The sequence below is a fragment of the Nannospalax galili genome, unplaced genomic scaffold, assembly GCF_000622305.1.
Source record: "Nannospalax galili isolate Female #2095 unplaced genomic scaffold, S.galili_v1.0 scaffold1585, whole genome shotgun sequence".
Lineage (NCBI taxonomy): Eukaryota > Metazoa > Chordata > Mammalia > Rodentia > Spalacidae > Nannospalax > Nannospalax galili.
In genome coordinates, this window is record NW_008353737.1 from 288,730 (window position 1) to 308,647 (window position 19,918).

General features: G+C 38.1%; 1 protein-coding gene across 2 annotated transcripts in view; it reads right to left on the bottom strand.

Annotated features, from left to right (window-relative positions):
* The window catches only part of Rasa2 (RAS p21 protein activator 2), a 123,402-nt gene that overhangs the window by 27,372 nt on the left and 76,112 nt on the right, over nt 1–19,918 (bottom strand). For both annotated transcript variants that reach the window (XM_008850877.3, XM_008850876.3), the window contains exons 10-15: nt 13,374–13,530; nt 12,937–13,085; nt 12,229–12,343; nt 11,764–11,838; nt 8,763–8,886; nt 5,539–5,645 (exon numbers count right to left, since the gene is read on the bottom strand). In XM_008850877.3, the coding sequence (XP_008849099.1) occupies nt 5,539–5,645; nt 8,763–8,886; nt 11,764–11,838; nt 12,229–12,343; nt 12,937–13,085; nt 13,374–13,530 (727 nt within the window). The remainder of the gene's footprint in view (nt 1–5,538; nt 5,646–8,762; nt 8,887–11,763; nt 11,839–12,228; nt 12,344–12,936; nt 13,086–13,373; nt 13,531–19,918) is intronic.

Consider the following 19,918-nt stretch of genomic DNA (forward strand, 5'->3'; position numbering starts at 1 on the left):
TATATATATATATATAAACTGCACTCAACTGTTTCTAACCATGAAAAGAAAAAAAATCTAAATTCAGACCAGGAATGAGAAGTCACCCAGCTAACATAGGATATTACCAGAGGGTAATTGTGTCTAGTATCCAAGGTCTGTCTACCCAAAAATGTAAATGTAAATAAAATGGGATAGGAACAGAGCTCTTCTGTGAGTTCTTGCTCTTTTCTTGATTACAAAAAAAAAGCTGAGGTGTAATTTACTTATAATGAAATGAACAGGTCTTAAATGTATAGCCTACTAAGTTCTTACCAATTCATATTTCTGTATAATCAACTACCCTACCAGGACACAGACCATTTTTCTTTGCTTAAGGAATTTAATGTAAACAATATCATCAAAAACATATCCAGAAAAAATTATATAAGGAAATATTTAGTTTTTAGTTGACATTCCTTAAAGCTTTGTGTCCCCACAGAGGCAAAGACCACAAGGGGAAGAAACTACCAGGACATGAAGAAATGTGGACAGGAAAGAATATCTAGATATGACCATTATGACATATTTCTGAAAGAGTTATAGACATAAATTATAGTTATCCAGAAAATATTTAGCTGGAATATCCAGGGTTCTACCTTGTCTATAAGAGGTCCCTATAATTCCTATCTTTGAAGAAAATCATCTCTTTAAAATGTTCTGGTGAAACTAAACATGAATTGAATTTTACCATGATTTTTCATTCAAATTTGGCATTTCAAAATATTATCTTATTTTTATTTTACATGTAGGACTGTATTACCTGCATGTATGTAAGTACACCACGAGTGTGCAATGCCCATGGAGGCCAGAAAAGGGCACTGGATCCCCTGGAACTGGAGTCACAGGTGGTTGTTATCTAGCATGTGGGTGCTGGGAACTGAACCTGGGTCCTCTTCAAGAGTAGCCAGTGCTCTTAGCTGCTGAGCTATCTCTCTGGTCCCTCATATTTGACTCTAAATTTAGTATTTGGGTTTTTTCTCCTTGAACTAATAAAGGGAAACAAGTATATTTTATTCAATTTCAAGCCATCAGAGGCTTGTTTACATCTAGATAGGCTGACGACATCCACACAGCTCTTACTACTATCTGCTGCTGTTGACTCCCTGGGGCACTCTATATAGACACTGTACTAAAATTTTCCCTTCAAGTAGCTGGAGAGATGGCTCAGTAGTTAAGAGCACTCCTAACTTCTTGCAGAGGACCTGGGTTCGGTTCCTAGCACCCACATGGCAGCCTACAAACATCCGTAACTCCAGTTCCAGGGGATCTGGCACCTTCTTCTGGCCTCCATGGGCACTGCACAACACGGATACACTTACCTACATGCAGGCAATGACATAAATATTAGAAAAATTTCCCTTCACTATAATTTTTCACAGATGACTCATAGATACATACACCCTAGTCACCTGACACCCAGTATACAACCTGACACTGCCACTCAGCAAATGACATATAACATTTATTAAATTCAACTGAAATGATGTGTTCTTCAATTAAAATAACTTGGCCTACATTCCCCTCTGTTAGTTTTCCTTACATTATGCTGACTCATGAAATTGCTGCCATATGACTGTCTTTTGGTCTACAAAATCCAATTTCTTATGGTTTGCCATGATCCTTTAAAGGAATGGTTGTTATCTCAGGGCCAACCTCATTACCCTCTTTTTCAAAAGATATTCTTTCTGAATCTTCTAGGATTTTGATCTGGTAACAATAAAGCCCATCTCTCTTTAACAGTTCCCTTTTTGCCACGCTCTTCCCCTCTACTGGAATCATGCATAGGTTTCCCTAAGGAAAAGGTCTTCCTTCGATGAGCTCCCTCTCTGCACTACTTTTTCATCAACACTTACTGAGCATTTGCTTGTCCTAGTAATTGCCCTGGATTGAAGGACACACCTCTGAAAAGGTCCAGCCTTGCTCTTGAGGTTCTGACAGTCCATATGTAGAAATTAAATCGATGTTAATTGAGTAAAACTTACAATGCCATGACAGAGAGCCACAGGATGTTACAGGTATGAGAGATAAAACCAAACTAATGGGTTAGAGACCTGCCTTGGCTGGGTCTTAAAAGAAGTTACCAATCACAGAATGGGGGTATATAATGAGAAGAATCTCTTTCTTCACAAAACTTCAACAGTAGTTTAGGAAGTCAATGTTCACATATCCATATTAAAAAAAAATTGTTGGGGATAGAGCAGTGACTCAGTGGTTTTAAGAGTGCTGGCTGTTCTTGCAGAGGACCCAAGTTCAATTCCTAGCACCCACATGGTGGCTAACAATCATCCATAACTCCAGTTACAGGGGATCCACCACCCTCTTCTGGCCTGCATGACACGGGTGCACTTACACACATGCAGGATACACTTAGAATAAATTTTTTAAAAATTTCAAGGAAAACTCAAGTCAAGGTTTCCTGTTTTTTCCCCCATTCTTCTAGTAGTACTACGGATTGAACTTAGGGGCTCACAAATGCTGGTAAGTACCCTACCATTGAGCTATAGTCCCATTCATCTTACTACTTTTACTTTTTAAAAATTATTTTAATTTTTAAAGATTTATTTTTACTTATTTTCATTATGTGTATATGTGTATGAGTATGTGTACATGTGAGTACAGTGCCTACAGTGTCCATAGACAACCGATGTGGGTACTGAGAACCAAATTTGGGTCATGTTCTTAACCACTGAGCCATTTCTCCAGCTCCTCCATATTTTAAAACACTAGTTTTAAAAAAAATTCATTCACACATGTATGTGCACACATGGACACCTGTCAATTTCACTTTCAGTACATTTGCTAGGGTTAACTGCATTTACCTACTTATTCTTTAATCTGATCTTTTCTACTAAAACTAGTTTCTAAAATTAGTTCCTCAAAATTCAAAGACTTTCTCAATGTAAAATTCAGCATGTTTGATCAGCTCTGCTTCCTAACTACCCTGGAACTTTCAATACTGGTGCCAACAAAGTCTCATCCCAGATCGCCCAGCTCCCTGGATCATCCTTTGCTCTCAGCTTCTACAGCGGGAGGTACTTACACTGCTTACTTGGTACTAATCAAGTATTAGCTCTAAATTTGTACACACTTTTAGATTAAGGGAAGGCAGCTATGCTCACCACACCACCACCAACTCATGATTAAAGTATCCTATGTGTTTGTCCTATTTTCCCCCCATTACTTGAAAGTTTGTTTTTTTTTTTTTAAATGAAGGATTGTGGTTTAAGATCTGCTGAAGATGCTTGTTGGGGTGGGGGGGAGAGAACCAAAGTAACCAAAGGAAAAGAAAAAACTGGAATAAAACTGAAATCAATAATGGAACTGTATAAAAATAATGACCTAAAATAGTTTGCAATTAGAAGGATTTAAAAAATTTTTTATGTATGTGAGTGTATTGCCTGCAGGTAGGTAGGTATGTAAGTGCACCCATGTCATGCAATGCCTGTGGAGGTCAGAAGAGAGTATTGGATTCCCCTGGAACTAGAGTTATGGACCATTGTTAGCCCATTGTGGGTGCTGAACATTGAACCCAGGTCCTCTGCAAGAGCAGTCAGTGTTCTTAATCGCTGAGCCATTTTTCCAGCCCCAGTTAGAAGGAATTTATTTTAACATTTGTTACAGGAATTCTAAGGACAAAGCAGAGTCACAGCTTCAGAGATGGGAGTTCTGTTATGTACAGAATGCTGCTATCTGCCCCAGATTTTTATAGCTTTAGTTAACATAGCAACAGAAAGGGTTGCCCTGTGAACAAAAGGACGCTGGTCCACTCTCAGCAGTGGCTACAGAGTATTTGTCCTTTGGCAAGAGAAAGTGCTGCTACCATTGAAATACGGGCTGACTCAGCTCTCACAAAGTGCAGCTGCCCAGGGGAGGAGTGAGCATTCAGAATCCAGTTTAACTCCAAACCAGTCTTCCCTCCAGTGTGCTACTCAACAGACTGGGAATCTCTAAGAGTGGGGAAGTGTCAAGTTAGCTCTGCATTTCCAGTGCTGAGCATGAAAAAAATGGTTATTACATCATAGATTTTCCACACTTATCTGTTCATAGACTGGGAAGACTGAACTGAATCATTTCAATTCAGTATAAATTGAGAGGATCCAATCATAATGCATTAGGCTGTGTGAGCCTGGAGAAGTTATTGCATGGTGATTTCCTTATACATTGGGCTAATAAAGAATTTACTCCTAGGGGCTGGAGAGATGGCTCAGCGGTTAAGAGCACTGATTGCTCTTGCAGAGGACCTGGGTTCAATTCCCAGCACCCACATGGCAGCTATGAACCGTCCTTAACTCAAGTTCCAGGGGAATCCGAAGCCCTCTTCTGACCTCCGCAGCATTGCATGACATAGGTATACTCACACACATTCAGGCAACAAACTCATACACAGAAAATAAAAAGGGTCTGCTGTTCATTTTCCCAATTTTATGCTGGATTACTATCTAATCAAAGGATGGTATCTCCTGTCTGGCATTGTTTCTTGTCATGTAGCCTTTAGCGAGAGGAAAATAAAAATAATAAATAAAATATTTTTAAAAAAAGAATTTACTCCTATAGTGACTAAGAGGACTAAATGAAATGGGTATAAAGTGATTAGAACAAAGGTTTAATACAAAGTAAGCCCTGAATGCTTCTTATTACGTGGTACACAAATTAGCAGTTTAAAGCACTAAGATTATAAAATATTTGGAACAAATGGGTCAAACAATGACTGAAAATACACTGCATGGAGGAGGAAGCACAAATACAGCAAAAATAAGGAACCTTAAAATATTAAGGTTCCTTATTAACGTTAAAATTAAACATGCAAAATATGCATTGAAAATTCAGATTTAGGTAAATAAGCAGGACTCAGAAATAAGATATTATATACTTTAAAAAAATTTCAGTCTCACATATTTACAATATCATTTAAGTAAACAGCAAGTACAAATATAGAGATACCACGTAAGTTACATTTTTACACATTTTGGAAATGAGCCTCTTCAAATTTCTGAGATTGTAAAATATTGGTAAGATTAAACTATCGTAAGCTAAGTGTGGGGAGCATGCCTGCAATCTTATACTCTGAGGCTGAAGCAGGACGAATGCTGTGAGTACAAGGTCAAGTCTCACTATAAAAGGAGACTCTGCCTCAAAATGCCGAGAACAGTTAAACTACTGTAATAAACTAGGAAAGGTTCGATTAACAACCAGCCAAAACCACCACCACAAAACTAACAACAAAGAGCCCTTCTATTATGGAATTTATACAAACATAGCAGCAGAGGGAAAACATGATGCACCCCACTTGTGCTCATCATCAAGCTTCAACTTAACAATATTTTATCACTTGTGAAATATCTTTTAACAGCAAATAAAAATCTCAGTCTTACTTAAAAGGCTGAAATGGCAAAGAAAAGTGTCCAGTAGATTAAAGTATCAGTTGTAAAAAAACACAGCCAAGCCAAACTGGATTTTCCTTATTTTACTAAAAACAAATAAAAACGGAAGAAAGCTTTGAGAGGAACAAACACTTACTGGATGATGAGGTCGCAAATGAAAAGTATGAGGTGATACTACGGCTACAGCAAAGAAACGAAGAAATACAAAGCTGCTCACTGCAGAATACTGAACATGAGGGTCATCTGCAGGAATAAAATGGTGAAATGTCATGCAAAAACACTGAATTAAAAAACAAAGATGACAAAGTAAAAAATATCAAGCATGTAAACTATGTAGGAGAGCGTAACGCCATTTTTATAGTAAGGATTGAGTTGATGAATGATAATAATGATTGCGATTAAAGTAAAAGGAAATGCTTTAACTTAAAAAGATTCTGAAAAACACAGGTAATAAAATTAAAGGCGAAGTTGCTACATTAAAAAAAATTTTTAATTGGAACAAAATACTTCTTTGTCTACAAGAGACTCTGGGAATTACAACAAAAATATAAAGTAGCACCAGTTGGGAGTGGTGGCTCACTCCAGCACTCCAGAGGCAGAAGCAGAGGCAGGCAAATCTCTGTGAGTTCAATGCCAGCCTGGTCTACATAGCAAGTTCCAGGCCAGCAGGGGCTGGAGGGAGATCCTGTCTAAAAAAAAATAGCATCTAGCACTGCCTAGTGGCAACACTGGACACCAAAGTAGGCTACAAGTCAAGGTAGCTTCCAGTTTTAGGTTTTTGTTTCAAATCCCACCCCTAAAAATTTTAAAGATTATCGAAGGCTATATTTATGGCTAATCTGTACTGTCAGCTTCATTAGACTGGGAGACACATAGGAGATAATTAAATCACCCTTCTGGGAGTATCTGTGAGAATGCTTCCAGAGATCATGAGGGCTCTGACCTCATCAACAGTTTTTGTTGTTGGGTTTTGTTGGTTAAGACAGTGTCTCCCTGTAGCCACAGCTTGCCTGGAACTTGCTATGGAGACCAGGTTCATCTCAATCTCACAGAGATCCACCTGCCTCTGCCTCCCAAGTGCTGGGATTAAATGCATGCACTACCATGCCTGGCTCCTAATCAATAGTTTAATACACTGATAGATTCAAATTTTCAATAGACTGCTGTGGGAGATGGTGACAAAGGAGGAAGAGGGAGTAGCTCCCTCTTGATGGAGGAAGAGGGATGCACCGGGCATGCCTTTGAAGGGTGTATTTTAGACCTGGCTCATTCCTATCTTTCTCTTTTTCACTGCTCTACAGTAAGCAGCCTCCTCTGCCACATGATACCAACATAATTTGCTTTGCCTCAGGCCCAAAGCAATGGATCCGACTGATCTTGGGCTAGAACTTCTGAAACCATGAGCCAAATAAATCTTTCCTTCTTTTATATTGTTTCTCTCAGGTATTTATCACAGGGAAGGAAAAACTAACACCTTAAAGAATAAAAACAATTAGGCAGAGCAATTAACTTTTTAAAAAGCTATCATTTCATATAAAAATGCAATGAACTGAAGATTACTCTGGCTTTGGTCATTCATCATCAGTCTTATTTCAGATTGGAGTCAATAATTAACACAGTAACCAGATAGCAGAGAAGCAGGCAGTGAGGGAAAGAATCTGATTTTGGTTTGAGTTTTAACGCTTATAGGTACCCAAAAATAAGCTGTTTGTCACTCTTTAATAATACTTGCTTCCATTCGTTGCCTACCCCTGATACCCATATGACCAGGGTAGTAGGAACAAATGAGAGAAGAGGAAAAAAAACCCCAACCATATATATATATATTTGGTATTTTTGAGACAGGGTCTCCCTGTAGCCCCAGCTGGCCTGGAACTTGCTATGAAGACCAGGCTGGCCTCCAACTCACAGAGATCCACCTGCTTCTGCCTCCCAAGTGCTGGATTTAAAGGCATGAGCCACCATACCCAGCCTGAGGAAAATAATTTATGGCAATAAAATTATCAATACTGTAACCTACTGAAGATAGGGAGACATAATAAGTAACAGAAAAGATAGATGAGATACAGTTGCATTTATGAAAAAGATAAAAGTGTTTCAGATCATTCATAAAAAAAGAATTAAGCAGCTATCACAGACTTTAGACCTAGATCACTGTACGGAGTTCAGTGATTAGTAGCTGTACTTTTGGGGTAGGTTAGGAAAGGTCTGAGACCCTGCTTGACTGCTGACTATATCATAGACCTTGGTAAAGTCATTCAGTCTTTCTGGACCTCAGTTTATATTATCTAACTAATGAGAGTAGTTATGGTTTCCAGTAGTGCTGAGAAGCAGGACATGATACAGGAGAGCACTATGCCTGCTTGTTCACCAAAAAAGCAGTATGGTTATATGACCTAACTATTGAAGATGGAATCTGATCAGCACTTCTATTTTATTATGAAGAGCAGATACATTTGAAGCTAAATGTTTATATATTTATTATAATTAACCAAGAGATCTAGATATGAATTTATGTATAAGTTAGACAATTCAGCCATACTACTTTAGTACTGGGTGAACTAGAGAGACAGATAAGTGCAAACATTTAAAAGAACATAATAAATGGTAAAATCTCTTCAAATGGCTAAAAAAATTAATTTACAGTTTCACTCAGATGGAAAAAAAAACCCCAATAATATACTATTAAGCTGCCTTGTCTATCCCTCCCTCCATTATAGGCAAATGATCAGTTAGAGCAAGTTTATTTACATATCAGAGATAAATTAAAAGTAGGGTAATTCCAAGTACTAGCAGTAAAGAGCTAATAACTCATAACTATGAAATCTTTCCAAGCAAAACCTTAACAGAGCTACTTTTGCAAAACTGAAACATGCGAATTTCTTAATATATTACCTCAAAATACTATGTATGTTGTGACAAATGTTTCCAAAGTCAAAGGCTATTTCTATTATAAAAGTCTTAGCATTTTCAAACTGTCAAATGTAGTCAATTTTATAAAACTGAAGATGACTACTGTTTGAACACATGCAAGTGGAAAAGATGGTTCAACAAAGGTAATCTTGTTCATTCCATAATCTCTTAATTATATGGTATGTTTACTTACATATTATAGATCTAAAATTTTATTTCTTAAAACTACTGATTTTGATTTGCTCTTTATATACAGTTGTATTATACTGAAATAAAATGGACTGTATGTTTTGAGATTACAGGAAAAATAAACGGTAAGTCTCATAATGAAAGTTAGCACCATTTTGAAAAACTTCTACTATACCTATAAACAAACATTTTCATACAGGCGAAACATACAACTCCCAGGAAAAAAGGCAGAAAAAGAAGTATGATCAAGGCACTTACTAGGAAATCTCTGAGTAGCCATTTGCCTTAGAGAATAAAAGACATCACACATTACAGTGGGGCAGCTCATACTTGATTGTACAATCGTACTGAATAACTTGTCCACATAGTAGCGCAGATTCTCCTGCAGGTTTTAAAAAAGCAAACACTGAGATTTTGACTTTCACACGTCTTCAGCACCCTTTATGAAAAAAAGGTGATGGATGAGATTAGATGATTACTATTTAGTATTCTAAAGTCATGTTTCCATTCTCCAAATTCATTCAGTTAAAGGGCAATCAACATTCTGACCTACTTTAATAAATTAAATTTAGGCTTGCTAGATAGAGAAGTGAATATATGAAAATAACCTCCACAAGATGCAACAGATAATAAATCAAATAGGAAATGAGGGAATTAACTCAAGATATACAACATCAGCATACATGACACTTCTACACACTACAGTGAAAATTTGTGATGCTGACACAACTACAGATTTCCCAGAGGTAATTAGAGGTAATAAAGTTATTTTGCCACTTGGCTGGTATGAATAGTCAGAATGGAGTTTGCAACTAAATGTAGTTTAAATCCACTATTGCTATAGGATATTGCTGTTGGTTGCCCACCAGAACCAGATGGTAAGACCTTATTGCTAAAGACACAATATGCACGGGTTATAGGATATATATTATAGAAACCAACCTGAAACTGGTCTAGAAGCTTCCTCCCTATTGGCTAGATTTCATTGTTAGACGTTAGTATGCAGGCTCCTAATAGGTAATTGTCACTAGCAATCTATTCAGCTATTGACCATGTGTGCTACACTACTGATCTTCCAGGCAAGATGTGCCCAATACGGCAATACTTGCATCTTGTCTGGGGACAAACAATCGCCAATTTGAATTTGAGGTCTGTTCCAATGGGAAGAAATCATACCTGACACTCTAAACCTGATCAAAAACCCATAGCAGAGGGTGTGGCTAGTGGGGAAGCTACTGTTGTTGATTTGCTAAATGGATACACCTGTCGAACTGCCTTATGAGTATTTATGTTCAAGCCTATAGATTAGTGTTGTTGTCAGCATTACTCAGAGAAGCTTCTTTTGCAGTGGGTGGCAGTTACAGCAAAGGCTCATAACTGGTCAAAGTGCAGAGAACAGATGACAGTTGAATGCTTGGCCTTAAATGAATCATCTATATCACCATTCCCTGACTCCCAAAACTCAGCAAACAGCACTGAAGAGGAGGCAGAAAAATAAGAGTTTGAGAAAATAGTGGAATATTGTGGAACACTGTCTTTTGGGCATGACATGACTGTACTCATGAATTCTCAGCAGTTGTGATTACCAGAACAAAAATTTGCACAAAACTGGGTCCATTAATACTCTGTCATGGAGTGGGACAGAGTTCATAAGTGCTCCTTTCTCATCCCTGATATCTATAGGCAATTAATGGCTGCTGGAAAAGGAGGCATGTTTTCACTGGCATGCTTTTTTTTTTTTTTGGTCTTTTTGAGACAGGGTCTCCCTGTAGCCTCAGCTGGCTTGGAACTTGCTTTATAGACCAGGAAGGCTTTGAACTCACAGAGATCTGCCTGCCTCTGCCTCTGGAGTGCATGCACCACCACACCTGGCCACTGGTATGCATCTATAATTAACTCCTCACCAATGCTCTTCTGTAAGCAACCCTAAGTAAACTCACTGGGTCACACGCACACAAAAACTAAGGGTAGAAAAGGAGAAGGGTCAAATCGTTTTTGTTGTTTTTTTGAGACAGGGTCTTCCTGTAGCTCCAACTGGCCTGGAACTCACTACGTAGAACAGGCTGACCTTGAACTCACAGAGATCTGCCTGCCTCTGCATCTCAAACGCTGGGATCACAGGCCTGCGCCACCACGCCTGGCCTGGAAGGTCAAATATTTTTAGTAAATATATATTTAAGGGCTGAAGAAATGGCTCAGTGGTTAAGAGAACTGGCTGCCCTTGCAGAGGACTGGAGTTTGGTTCCCAGCACCCAAATAGAGGCTCACAATTCTCTAAAACATCAGTTCCAAGAAATCTGACACTTTATTCTGGTCTCCACGGGCACTGCATGCACAGGAACACTTACATACATGCAGATAAAACACTCATAAATATAAAATAAAAATAAAATTTAAAAAAAGAAAGGGGTGTGGGTGAGGACCTGAAGGGATGGCACAGCAAGAGCATGTGTTATTCTTGCAGAGAACCCGGGTTTTGTTACCAGCACCTATGTCAAGCAGCTTGCAACTGCATGTAATTCCAGCTCCAGGGAATTTGAAGCCTCTGGCCCCTACAGGCATCTGTACTCATACATGCAATACCCAACACAGACACAAATGCAAATACATAATTAAAAATAAAATTAAAAAGAATAAAGACAAGTAGAAAGGAGGACTAGTTGGAAAGGACAGGGAACAGTGGGAGGGGGGACAAAAGAGGGTATGAACATGATCAAAATACCTATATACATGTATGAAAATATAAAAATTAAACCTATTATATATAATTCATATATGATAAAAAATTTAAAAATAAATTGTTGTTGTCAAAGGGAAGAGGATAAATCCTCTATAGCCAAAAGAAGAGATAGTAAGAATAAAAACAAGGGACTGAAGCGATGCGTCAGTGGTTAGGAGCACTGGCTGCTCATCCAGAGGATGAGAGTTGGGTTCCCAATACCCACATTCAAAGGCTTAGAACTGTTTGTCACTCCAGTTCCAGGGGGATCTAATGCCCTCTTCCGGCCTCTGCAGGCACCTGCACACATGTGGCAGATACACAAACGCTCACCAAATACACATAACTAAGAATAAAATAAAGAAAATTTAAGAATAAAAATAAGGTGAAATCAGTCCTAGGAAACACAATGAAAAGTGAAGGCTAATGTAAAGAATAAATAGCACTGCTTCCCTACATGTGACCTTATTAAGATATAAGTGGGAGAAGGGTATGACATTAAGACCAAAATTAATGTAGTCACAAATATATCAAACCTACCTTATTATTTTCTACATTATCTCCCTCTTTCAATTTAATTGGATCAATTTCACAGGATTTTGAAGATTCACATATCTGAAAAATACATGTATTTTTTAGTTACTACTCCTTCCTAGTCAATTTGAGAAAATGAAAATAATTATTTTTTTCTGTAATATAAAAATTAAATCTAACAAAGTTTAAAACCCCCAGAGATAACATATACAATGCACACAATTTTACAAAGAACTGTATCAAAAGTGTTTCTCATATACTTGGAACCAAAGCTAAAATAAAAATATGACAAATAATTACATAGATTACTGTGCCTTCTTAGAAAAGACCCACACATGGAAAAGCAATTTATTTCTAGAGTGTTTATCCTTATTCTTTCATATGAATGGACAGGTCCCTCCCATTACCACATTACTTCTTGAAAGGGATGCTTTAAGATGGCTCTCTAGTGACTAGAGGTGAACTTTGTACCTCATCTAGAATGGGTTTTAATGTTACTTTCAGGTAGTGCCCTCCCACTATTTTCATCATTTCATCCAGACATCGGGTAGCCAAGGAATTTCCTCTAAAAATTGTGTTTGCATCTCTGAAACAGAAATAGAAACAAATAAAACCAAGTGTAGCAAAAAAGAAAGAAAAGGCTTTGAAACAGTAATATGACACATTTGACTTTGATCATACATATACAATTTTAGTCACTTTTACTATTAATTTGAAAGCTTGCTGACATTAGATTTTTCTAAACCTACCAATTGTTTTCTGAAAATATGTTAAGAATCAGTTAAAAAAAGGAAGAAACTAAGATTATGAATTAAATAAAAAGTACTGTGTGTATGTGTGCATAAAATGATGGTGCTGTTTTAGCCTGATGGGAATGGGAAGTCATTTGATAGCTTTCATGATGTATATATGTGCCTACAAGTCTGCCTCATAAAAAGGGAAGACTTCTGTGCTACTATTTGTGACATGTCAATCATTATATTAAGAAGCAAAGATAAACAGCAGTAAAAAGGAGGCTTCATCACTGGATTTAAGATGTCTTCATTAATTGTTGCCCTTGTTCTTTTCAGCCTACTGTAAACAGTCAATACAAAAGAACTCACACTCTAAAAACAATTTGGCAAACTGAGATCTAATTCCAGTAATTCATAATTAATATTAATGAAATATAATTCTTACTGGGTATCCTTCAAGTCCAATTCGGCCACTGCAGTGACAAAAGGAACAAGTTTATCGTGATGCAGCAATAGTCGTACAAGAGGCAAAACAGCATCATTTTTATCGCGACATATTTCACCCAAAATATAAGCAGCTGAGGCAGATATTGGCTAGGATATAAAGGTAGAAAACAAGCACAAAAATCAAGGAAACATGATTACATCTCCAATCACTAACCTGTGAATATAATGCAAATACATTAATTATAACTGAGATATAAAATAATATTTAGCCTTCTAAAGTGTCAGAGATAAAATCTGAAGTGCATATCAGTGCTCTGATTTAGAGAAATCAAATACAGATAGCTTTATTGAGTTCACACTATGAAACCTCTTCTTCATTTACAGTTTAGTTTAGCCTTTTCATATCAAGTCACACACTGAAGATTTTTAAAGTACCTGAACATCTGGTGATTTTAGCAGCAAAGTTTTCAAAGGACCATAGTACTCTGAAGGAAGCACATAGTCTTCTGTATAGCATATATTTAGTCGAAGTGATCCCAGATCATCAGCTTTAGATGACTTGTTTCCATTGTCTCGTGGTTGTAGCAAGTACCTAAAGGAAAAATAATAATTCCATGTGACAGCAATGAGTATATATGGGTAAGTGGGAGAAACAAACAGCTAGACTGCTGAAAAAATAGAGCCAGGGCTGGGAGTATAGCTCAGTGGTAATGTGTGCTTTTAGCAAATGTGAGGCCCTAGGATCAATCCTGAACGAAGCATGTAAGTGAAGTAAGAGAATACATAGGAAAAGTTAACCTATTACTTCAAGCTGGGGCACTTCAAAAGTTAGCAGGCTAATCTTTGAGAACATGGAACTGGTTAAATATTGGACTAGAAAGCTGCAGAAAGATATTTATCTACAAAATTATTTGTGTGGTACTGGGGATCAAACCCAGAGCATCACCCAAACTAGGCAAGTACTCTACCCCTGCCACAATCCCTAGTCCTTGGCTAATAAATTTTTACCAACTAAATTTTTAAAAGAGATGACTATTTGAAATAGACAAGACATACTGGAAGGCATAAAGCAGTCTTGCTTTTGTTTTTGGTGTTTGGGATTAAACCCAAGGCCTTCTGCAATCTAAGCAAGCATTCAATCACTAAACTCTGCAACCTAGTTTTAAAGTAAATTTTTGCTATAAAAATTTCAACTTATTAAAAGTGCTTAAAGTTTATAGTTTTTAAATTATTAAAAAACTGACAGTAATCATCTTCAAAATGTTTATATTTGCAAAAAAATCAAATTCACATGAATTTTTTTCAAGTATGCAAAATGCAAAAAATGTGTGTAGAGTGCTGAAAAGCCAGGACTGCGGTCCGGTTCCCAGCACCCACACAGCAGCTGGCAACTGTTTGTAGAACCTGTTCTAGGGGATCCAATGTCCTCTTCTGGCCTCCATGGGCACTGCACACATGTGGTGCACATACATGCAGGCAAAAACATTTGTATACCTAAAATAAAAATAAATAAATCATGGGGGCTGGTCTCAATAGTGAGTTCCAGTCCAGCTAGGGCTACAGGGAGACCCTGTCTCAAAAAGACCAAAGAACAGTGGTTGGTCTTGGAGGGGAACTGGGTTTAGTTCCCAACACCCACATAGTGACTAACAACTGTCCGGGTTAAAATGGCTCAGTGGGGTAAAGGTGCTTGCTGTAGAAGCCTAATTACCCATGTAAAGAGGTAAGGAGAGAATGGAGTCCACAAAGTTGTCCTCTGATGTCCATATACATGCCATGGTACAGGTGCCCTCTCCCCATATCATCTATATACACAAAAATAAAGTTTAAGAAAAGAAAAAGCTAATGGTTTTCAAAGTTTTTCATCAAGATTTATTTTTAGTGTGTGTGTGTGTGTGTGTGTGTGTGTGTGTGTGTGTGTGTGTGCATGTGTGTGCTGGTGCCTGTGGAAGCCAGAAGAGGGTATCAGATCCCTCAGAGCTGGAGTTATTGGTAGCCTGATATATGTGCTGAGAATCAAACTCTTGTTCCCTGCAAGAACTGTCAGCAATCTTAATGCTGAGCCATCTCTCTAGATCCATTCTCCTTTTTATTCATTCCAGGACTCTGGCCCATGAAATGGTGCTGCCCACAGTAAAGGTGTGTTTTCTCACTTCAATTAACCTCAATTATACTTGCAGGGTGTACCAGAGGCTAAGATAATCAGTATAATGAGGTAATAAGGCTTATCTCTTAGGTGATTCTAGATCCTCTCGAGTGGACAAACAGTATTAACTATCACAATACTTCTTAAAAATTAACTATTTTTTGCATGCCTGTGGTGTGTATGCATGTGTAATACATGTCACATATGTATGTGACATTAGGTATTTCCATCACTTTCTACTTTATTTACTGAGGCAGGGTCTCTCATTGAACCTGGAGTGCAACAATTCAGCTAGTCTAGCTAGTCAACTAGTGCTGGGGACCCCTCCTGAATGCTGGGATTACAGGCAGGCTATTCCACTCACCCAACTCTTTATGTGGGTGCTGGGGATTTGAGTTTTGGTCCTCATACTAGCAAAGCAAGCCCTTTATCTACTGAGCCATCTCCCTAGCCCCCATTCCACTCCCATATCTCTTTCAGTTTACTGACTCCCTCCATTCCTCACAAGAACTTTGGTAGTTTGAAACTGTTAACTCTACCTCCATGATGATCATTTATCACATTCCCTCTATTCTCTATTTCCTGCATATTGGTAATTCGAGCTAAAGTCTCAAGTCAATTCAAATCCATGTTCTGGAGAGAACACTTCATTTGATAACTGGTGTATGATTCTTCCTTTACTTATTAGAATATTTTTTATGAAGGAATCCCACTGGTTGTTTTGTTTGAGATAGGGTCTCACAGTGTAGCCTTGGCTGGCCTAGAACTTTGGCAATCCTCTGGCCTCAGGTTCCTGAGTGCTGGAATTCCAGGCAGGAACCAACACACCCAGTTCTTACAGTTTTAAGATATGGTAATATGAGGACAAAAATTTTTTTTATACAAATTACTACCATCCCTATAAAAGAACTATTTTAGAAAACCAGCCTTCAGATCTCTCTATAGCCTTTACTTTGATAAACATACTATTTAACTTATTGGTAAATTATTTGAAAGGGCAAATAATCAGAGAGTGGTGTGCTAAGTATAGAGACACAAGAGTTAAGCACTTTTTTTTTTTTTTTTTTTTAAAAACAGGGTCTCTCTAGTCACAGCTGACCTAGAAAGTCACAATGTCAACCAGTGTAGCCTTGATCTCATATAGAGCCACCTGCCTCTGCCTCCCGCAGGCTGGGATTAAAGGCACACGCCACCATGCCCAGCAGAGTTAAATAGTCTTAAGAATCTCAGCTACAGAATAACCTTGCTAAAGAAACTGTTATACTCTGGGCAACAATCCCCATTCTCACTGTGCTTGAACATATTGTGTCCGTGTCTGTTCTTCTGGAATCAAAAAAAAAAAAAAAAATTCTAGATTAATCTTTATAACTAGTGTTTTCTACATAGTAGAATGGTATTACTTAAATTACTGCTTCCTCAGTTAACACCTGATTCCACTCTTAAACTGGCTTCACATTCTACTCCATACTCTACAATCAAACATATTTTGGTTTGCTCAATGGAGTTTTACTTAGATAACTATACTTATCTCCAACTTACTGGTATGTGTGTGGGGGGGGCAGCATTTGACTTATCTTTCTGTTACTTTCATAAAACTAAAAAATACTAGGTCAATAGTCCTGGAAGCACTGTTCTATGAAATGGGGAGAGGGTAAGGACAGTGCAATGTCAGAATTTCATACTCCTGTATATGTTGTTCCCGGATGCTTAGGAACTCTAGGAAGCTCACTTGTGTCACTTTTAAAATCCATCTCTTGGGGCTGGAGAGATGGCTCAGCGGTTAAGAACATTGGTTGTTCTTGCAGAAGACCCAGGTTCGAATCCCAGCACCCACATGGCAGCTAACAACTGTCTGTAACTCCAGTTCCAGGGGATCCAAAAGCCTCTTCTGTCCTCCACGAGCACTGCAGGACATGGATGCACTTACCTACATGCAGGCAATACATGCATACACATAAAATAAAAATAAATAAAATACTTTAAAATTTGCCTCTTAGTGTTTTGACACATAAATCCCAACAGACAAAATAAACTCATCTATGTGTACTTTAAAAAAATACAAAGCTTCAAAGCACTGTTCTGACCATTCCCTGAAAAGATGACTTAAAAAAAAAAAAAAAAAAGAAGAAAAGAGTAAAGACTTTTCTGATTTCTTATTAAATAATTTTGTTGATCAGAGGTGTCCTAGAGACTCCCCCAAAACGATACAGGAAATTGCCATTGCTCTTGGTTTCCACCAAAACTTGACAGTAAGACTTTATTGCTAAAGACACCACACACTTTAGTCATAGGACATGGAGAAATCAAGCTGGAATTAAATACGAAGCTTTTGAATAGGAAGCTTCCTCCCTGCTGTCTAGCTTTCAGAGTCATGGAATGTGCTAGACAGGCTGCTGGAGGGGAAAGTCACCAACAATCTTACCAGTTGTGAGCCCTATGAACTACAATAATGACCTGTGTGTGTGTGGCAAGATATGCCTATGGGTGCAGTAGTGGCACAGGTATTATGGGTTAATCAAACACTTTCTGATTGGATTTAAGGCATGCTCCACAGGAAGAAAGACATGACTGGTATGTAAACCTGGCCAGGAACAAATGGTTAGGGAGCTCACAGACCCCAGGGGTAAACCTACTACTATTATTCTGCTAAATGGATGTAATGTCAAGCTTTACCTTCACACTCTATATGCAGAAATTAGTGCAGCTCTCAGACCTTGTCAGAGGAATTTCTTTCTCAGTGAACAATGGTTAATGTAGAAACTCACAATTGGTCCAAGTTCAGAGAATAAGTGTCAATGAGTGCTCAGTCACAAATGGGACATCTGAATCACACATACCTGAGGCTCAGGAAGAGGTGGCAAAAAGACTGTTAAGGGCCAGAGGTTGTGGAGGACTGCACTGAAACAGTGAAGGCTACTATACTTATGAACTCACAGCAGCATAAGACCAATCCAGTCAATAGTCATGGATGGAGGAGGGGACTAAGGTGCTTCCATTCCCCAGGAGCTACTGAGACCTGATGACTTCTGAGGGACAGACAGTTTTTTTTTTTTTTTTTAAATAAGTGTGACCCCTGGTAGGGTGATGATACTCCAGTAGATGCCCCACACCCATATGGGCAGCAAATTGGACTTGGTGGTTATTTTATTTGTTTTGGTCTTTTTGAAACAGGGTCTCCTGTAGCCCCAGCTGGCCTGGAACTCACTATGTAGACCAGGCTAGCCTTGAACTCACAGAGATCAGCCTGCCTCTGCCTCCTGAGTGCTGCTGGTGAATTATTAAAAAAAAAAAAAAAAAAAAAAAAAAGCTGGGTGTGGTGGAGCATGCCTTTAATCCCAGCACTGGTCTACATAGTACATTCCAGGCCAGCTGGGGCTGCAGGGGAGAACCTGTCTCAAAAAAAAAAAAAAAAGAGGACATAAAGTTGAGAGGGGTGAGAGGGTGAGAGGTGGACCTAGGAGGCGTTAGGAGGAGTGGTGGTGGTGGTGGTGAATATGATCAAAATTACAATGTCTTATAAAAATATATTAAAGAGTGAGACTTCTCTGACTTCCTTTTAAATAATTTTATGAGCAAAAGGTATTTAAATCTTTGCAAACAGCTTACAGAGCATTTTAATTTAACATTAGACACAGTCAAAAGTATGTCAAAGTATAAATTTATTAAAGCATATTTGTTAAGAGCACAAACTTTAGAGTCAGCTTGGATCACAGAGATCCTCCTGCTCAAAGGCGTGCGCCACCATGCCTGGCTTTTTTTTTTTTAAAAAAAAAAAAGAAAAGGAAAACTAAACTAGAGACACCTGTGAAGAGAGACACTCAATGAAAATTGCCTCCAGCAGATTCGCCTGTAGGTATGTCTGTGGGGCATCTTCTTGGTTGCTAATTGATGAAGGAGGGGCCAGCCACTGTTGTCATCCCTAGGCAGGTAGGCTGGGGCTGTGTAAGAAAGCTAACTCAGCATGAGCCAGGGAGCAAGCCGTTTCTGCTTCAGTTCCTGCCTCCAGGTTTCTGCCTTGGAGCTCCTGCCCTGGCTTCCTTCCACGATGGATTGTAACCTATAAACTGAAATAAGCCCTTTCCGCTCCAAGTTGGCATTGGTTGTGGTGTTTATCACAGCAACAGAAATCAAGCAAGGACAATAATCTTGACCATGTCTCGCTTACCTTTCTGTGCTTGTTTCCTCTTCTGTTAAATAAGGGTGCTAATAGTACCTTACTCATTTAATTCTTACAGCCACACTAAATAAGTTATATAAGCATTTAGAATCATGTCTGGCACACAGTTAACACTCTGTCAATGCTATATATAAAACTTAACTGCTACCATTTAATATGTGAATGATAATAATTGACAGTTATCTGCATAACTATATGTGATTACTTTAAAATATTACAAAGGCTCAATTTAGCAAGATCCCTGTGAAAGAAGAAATTGTGTAGGAATTAGGGCTAAAGAGAAAAACGTAAAGATTTGTTAAATGTCAAAATGAAACCAAACAAACAACAGAAGTTACTCAAATATATTTTCTTTAGTACTTTATGGTTTAGAGTCTTTGTTTTTTTGAAACAGTGTGTTGCTATGTAGCCCAGGCTGTCCTCAAATTCAGGATCTTACTGCCTCAGCCTATCAAGTACTGGGATATCATGAATGTGCCACCAGGTTCAGTTTCTTTAGTTTATGAATAAAATGTTATAAAAAGTAAAAAATTCTGAGAAACTGTATGTGAAAGCAGCGTTCAGTTGCTCCATACATAATTTTTTTTACTCAAACTTAGAAAAGCATAAAAGCAATCCTTAAGTTCTTAGCAGTAAGAGGTTTAATAGAGGCCTAAA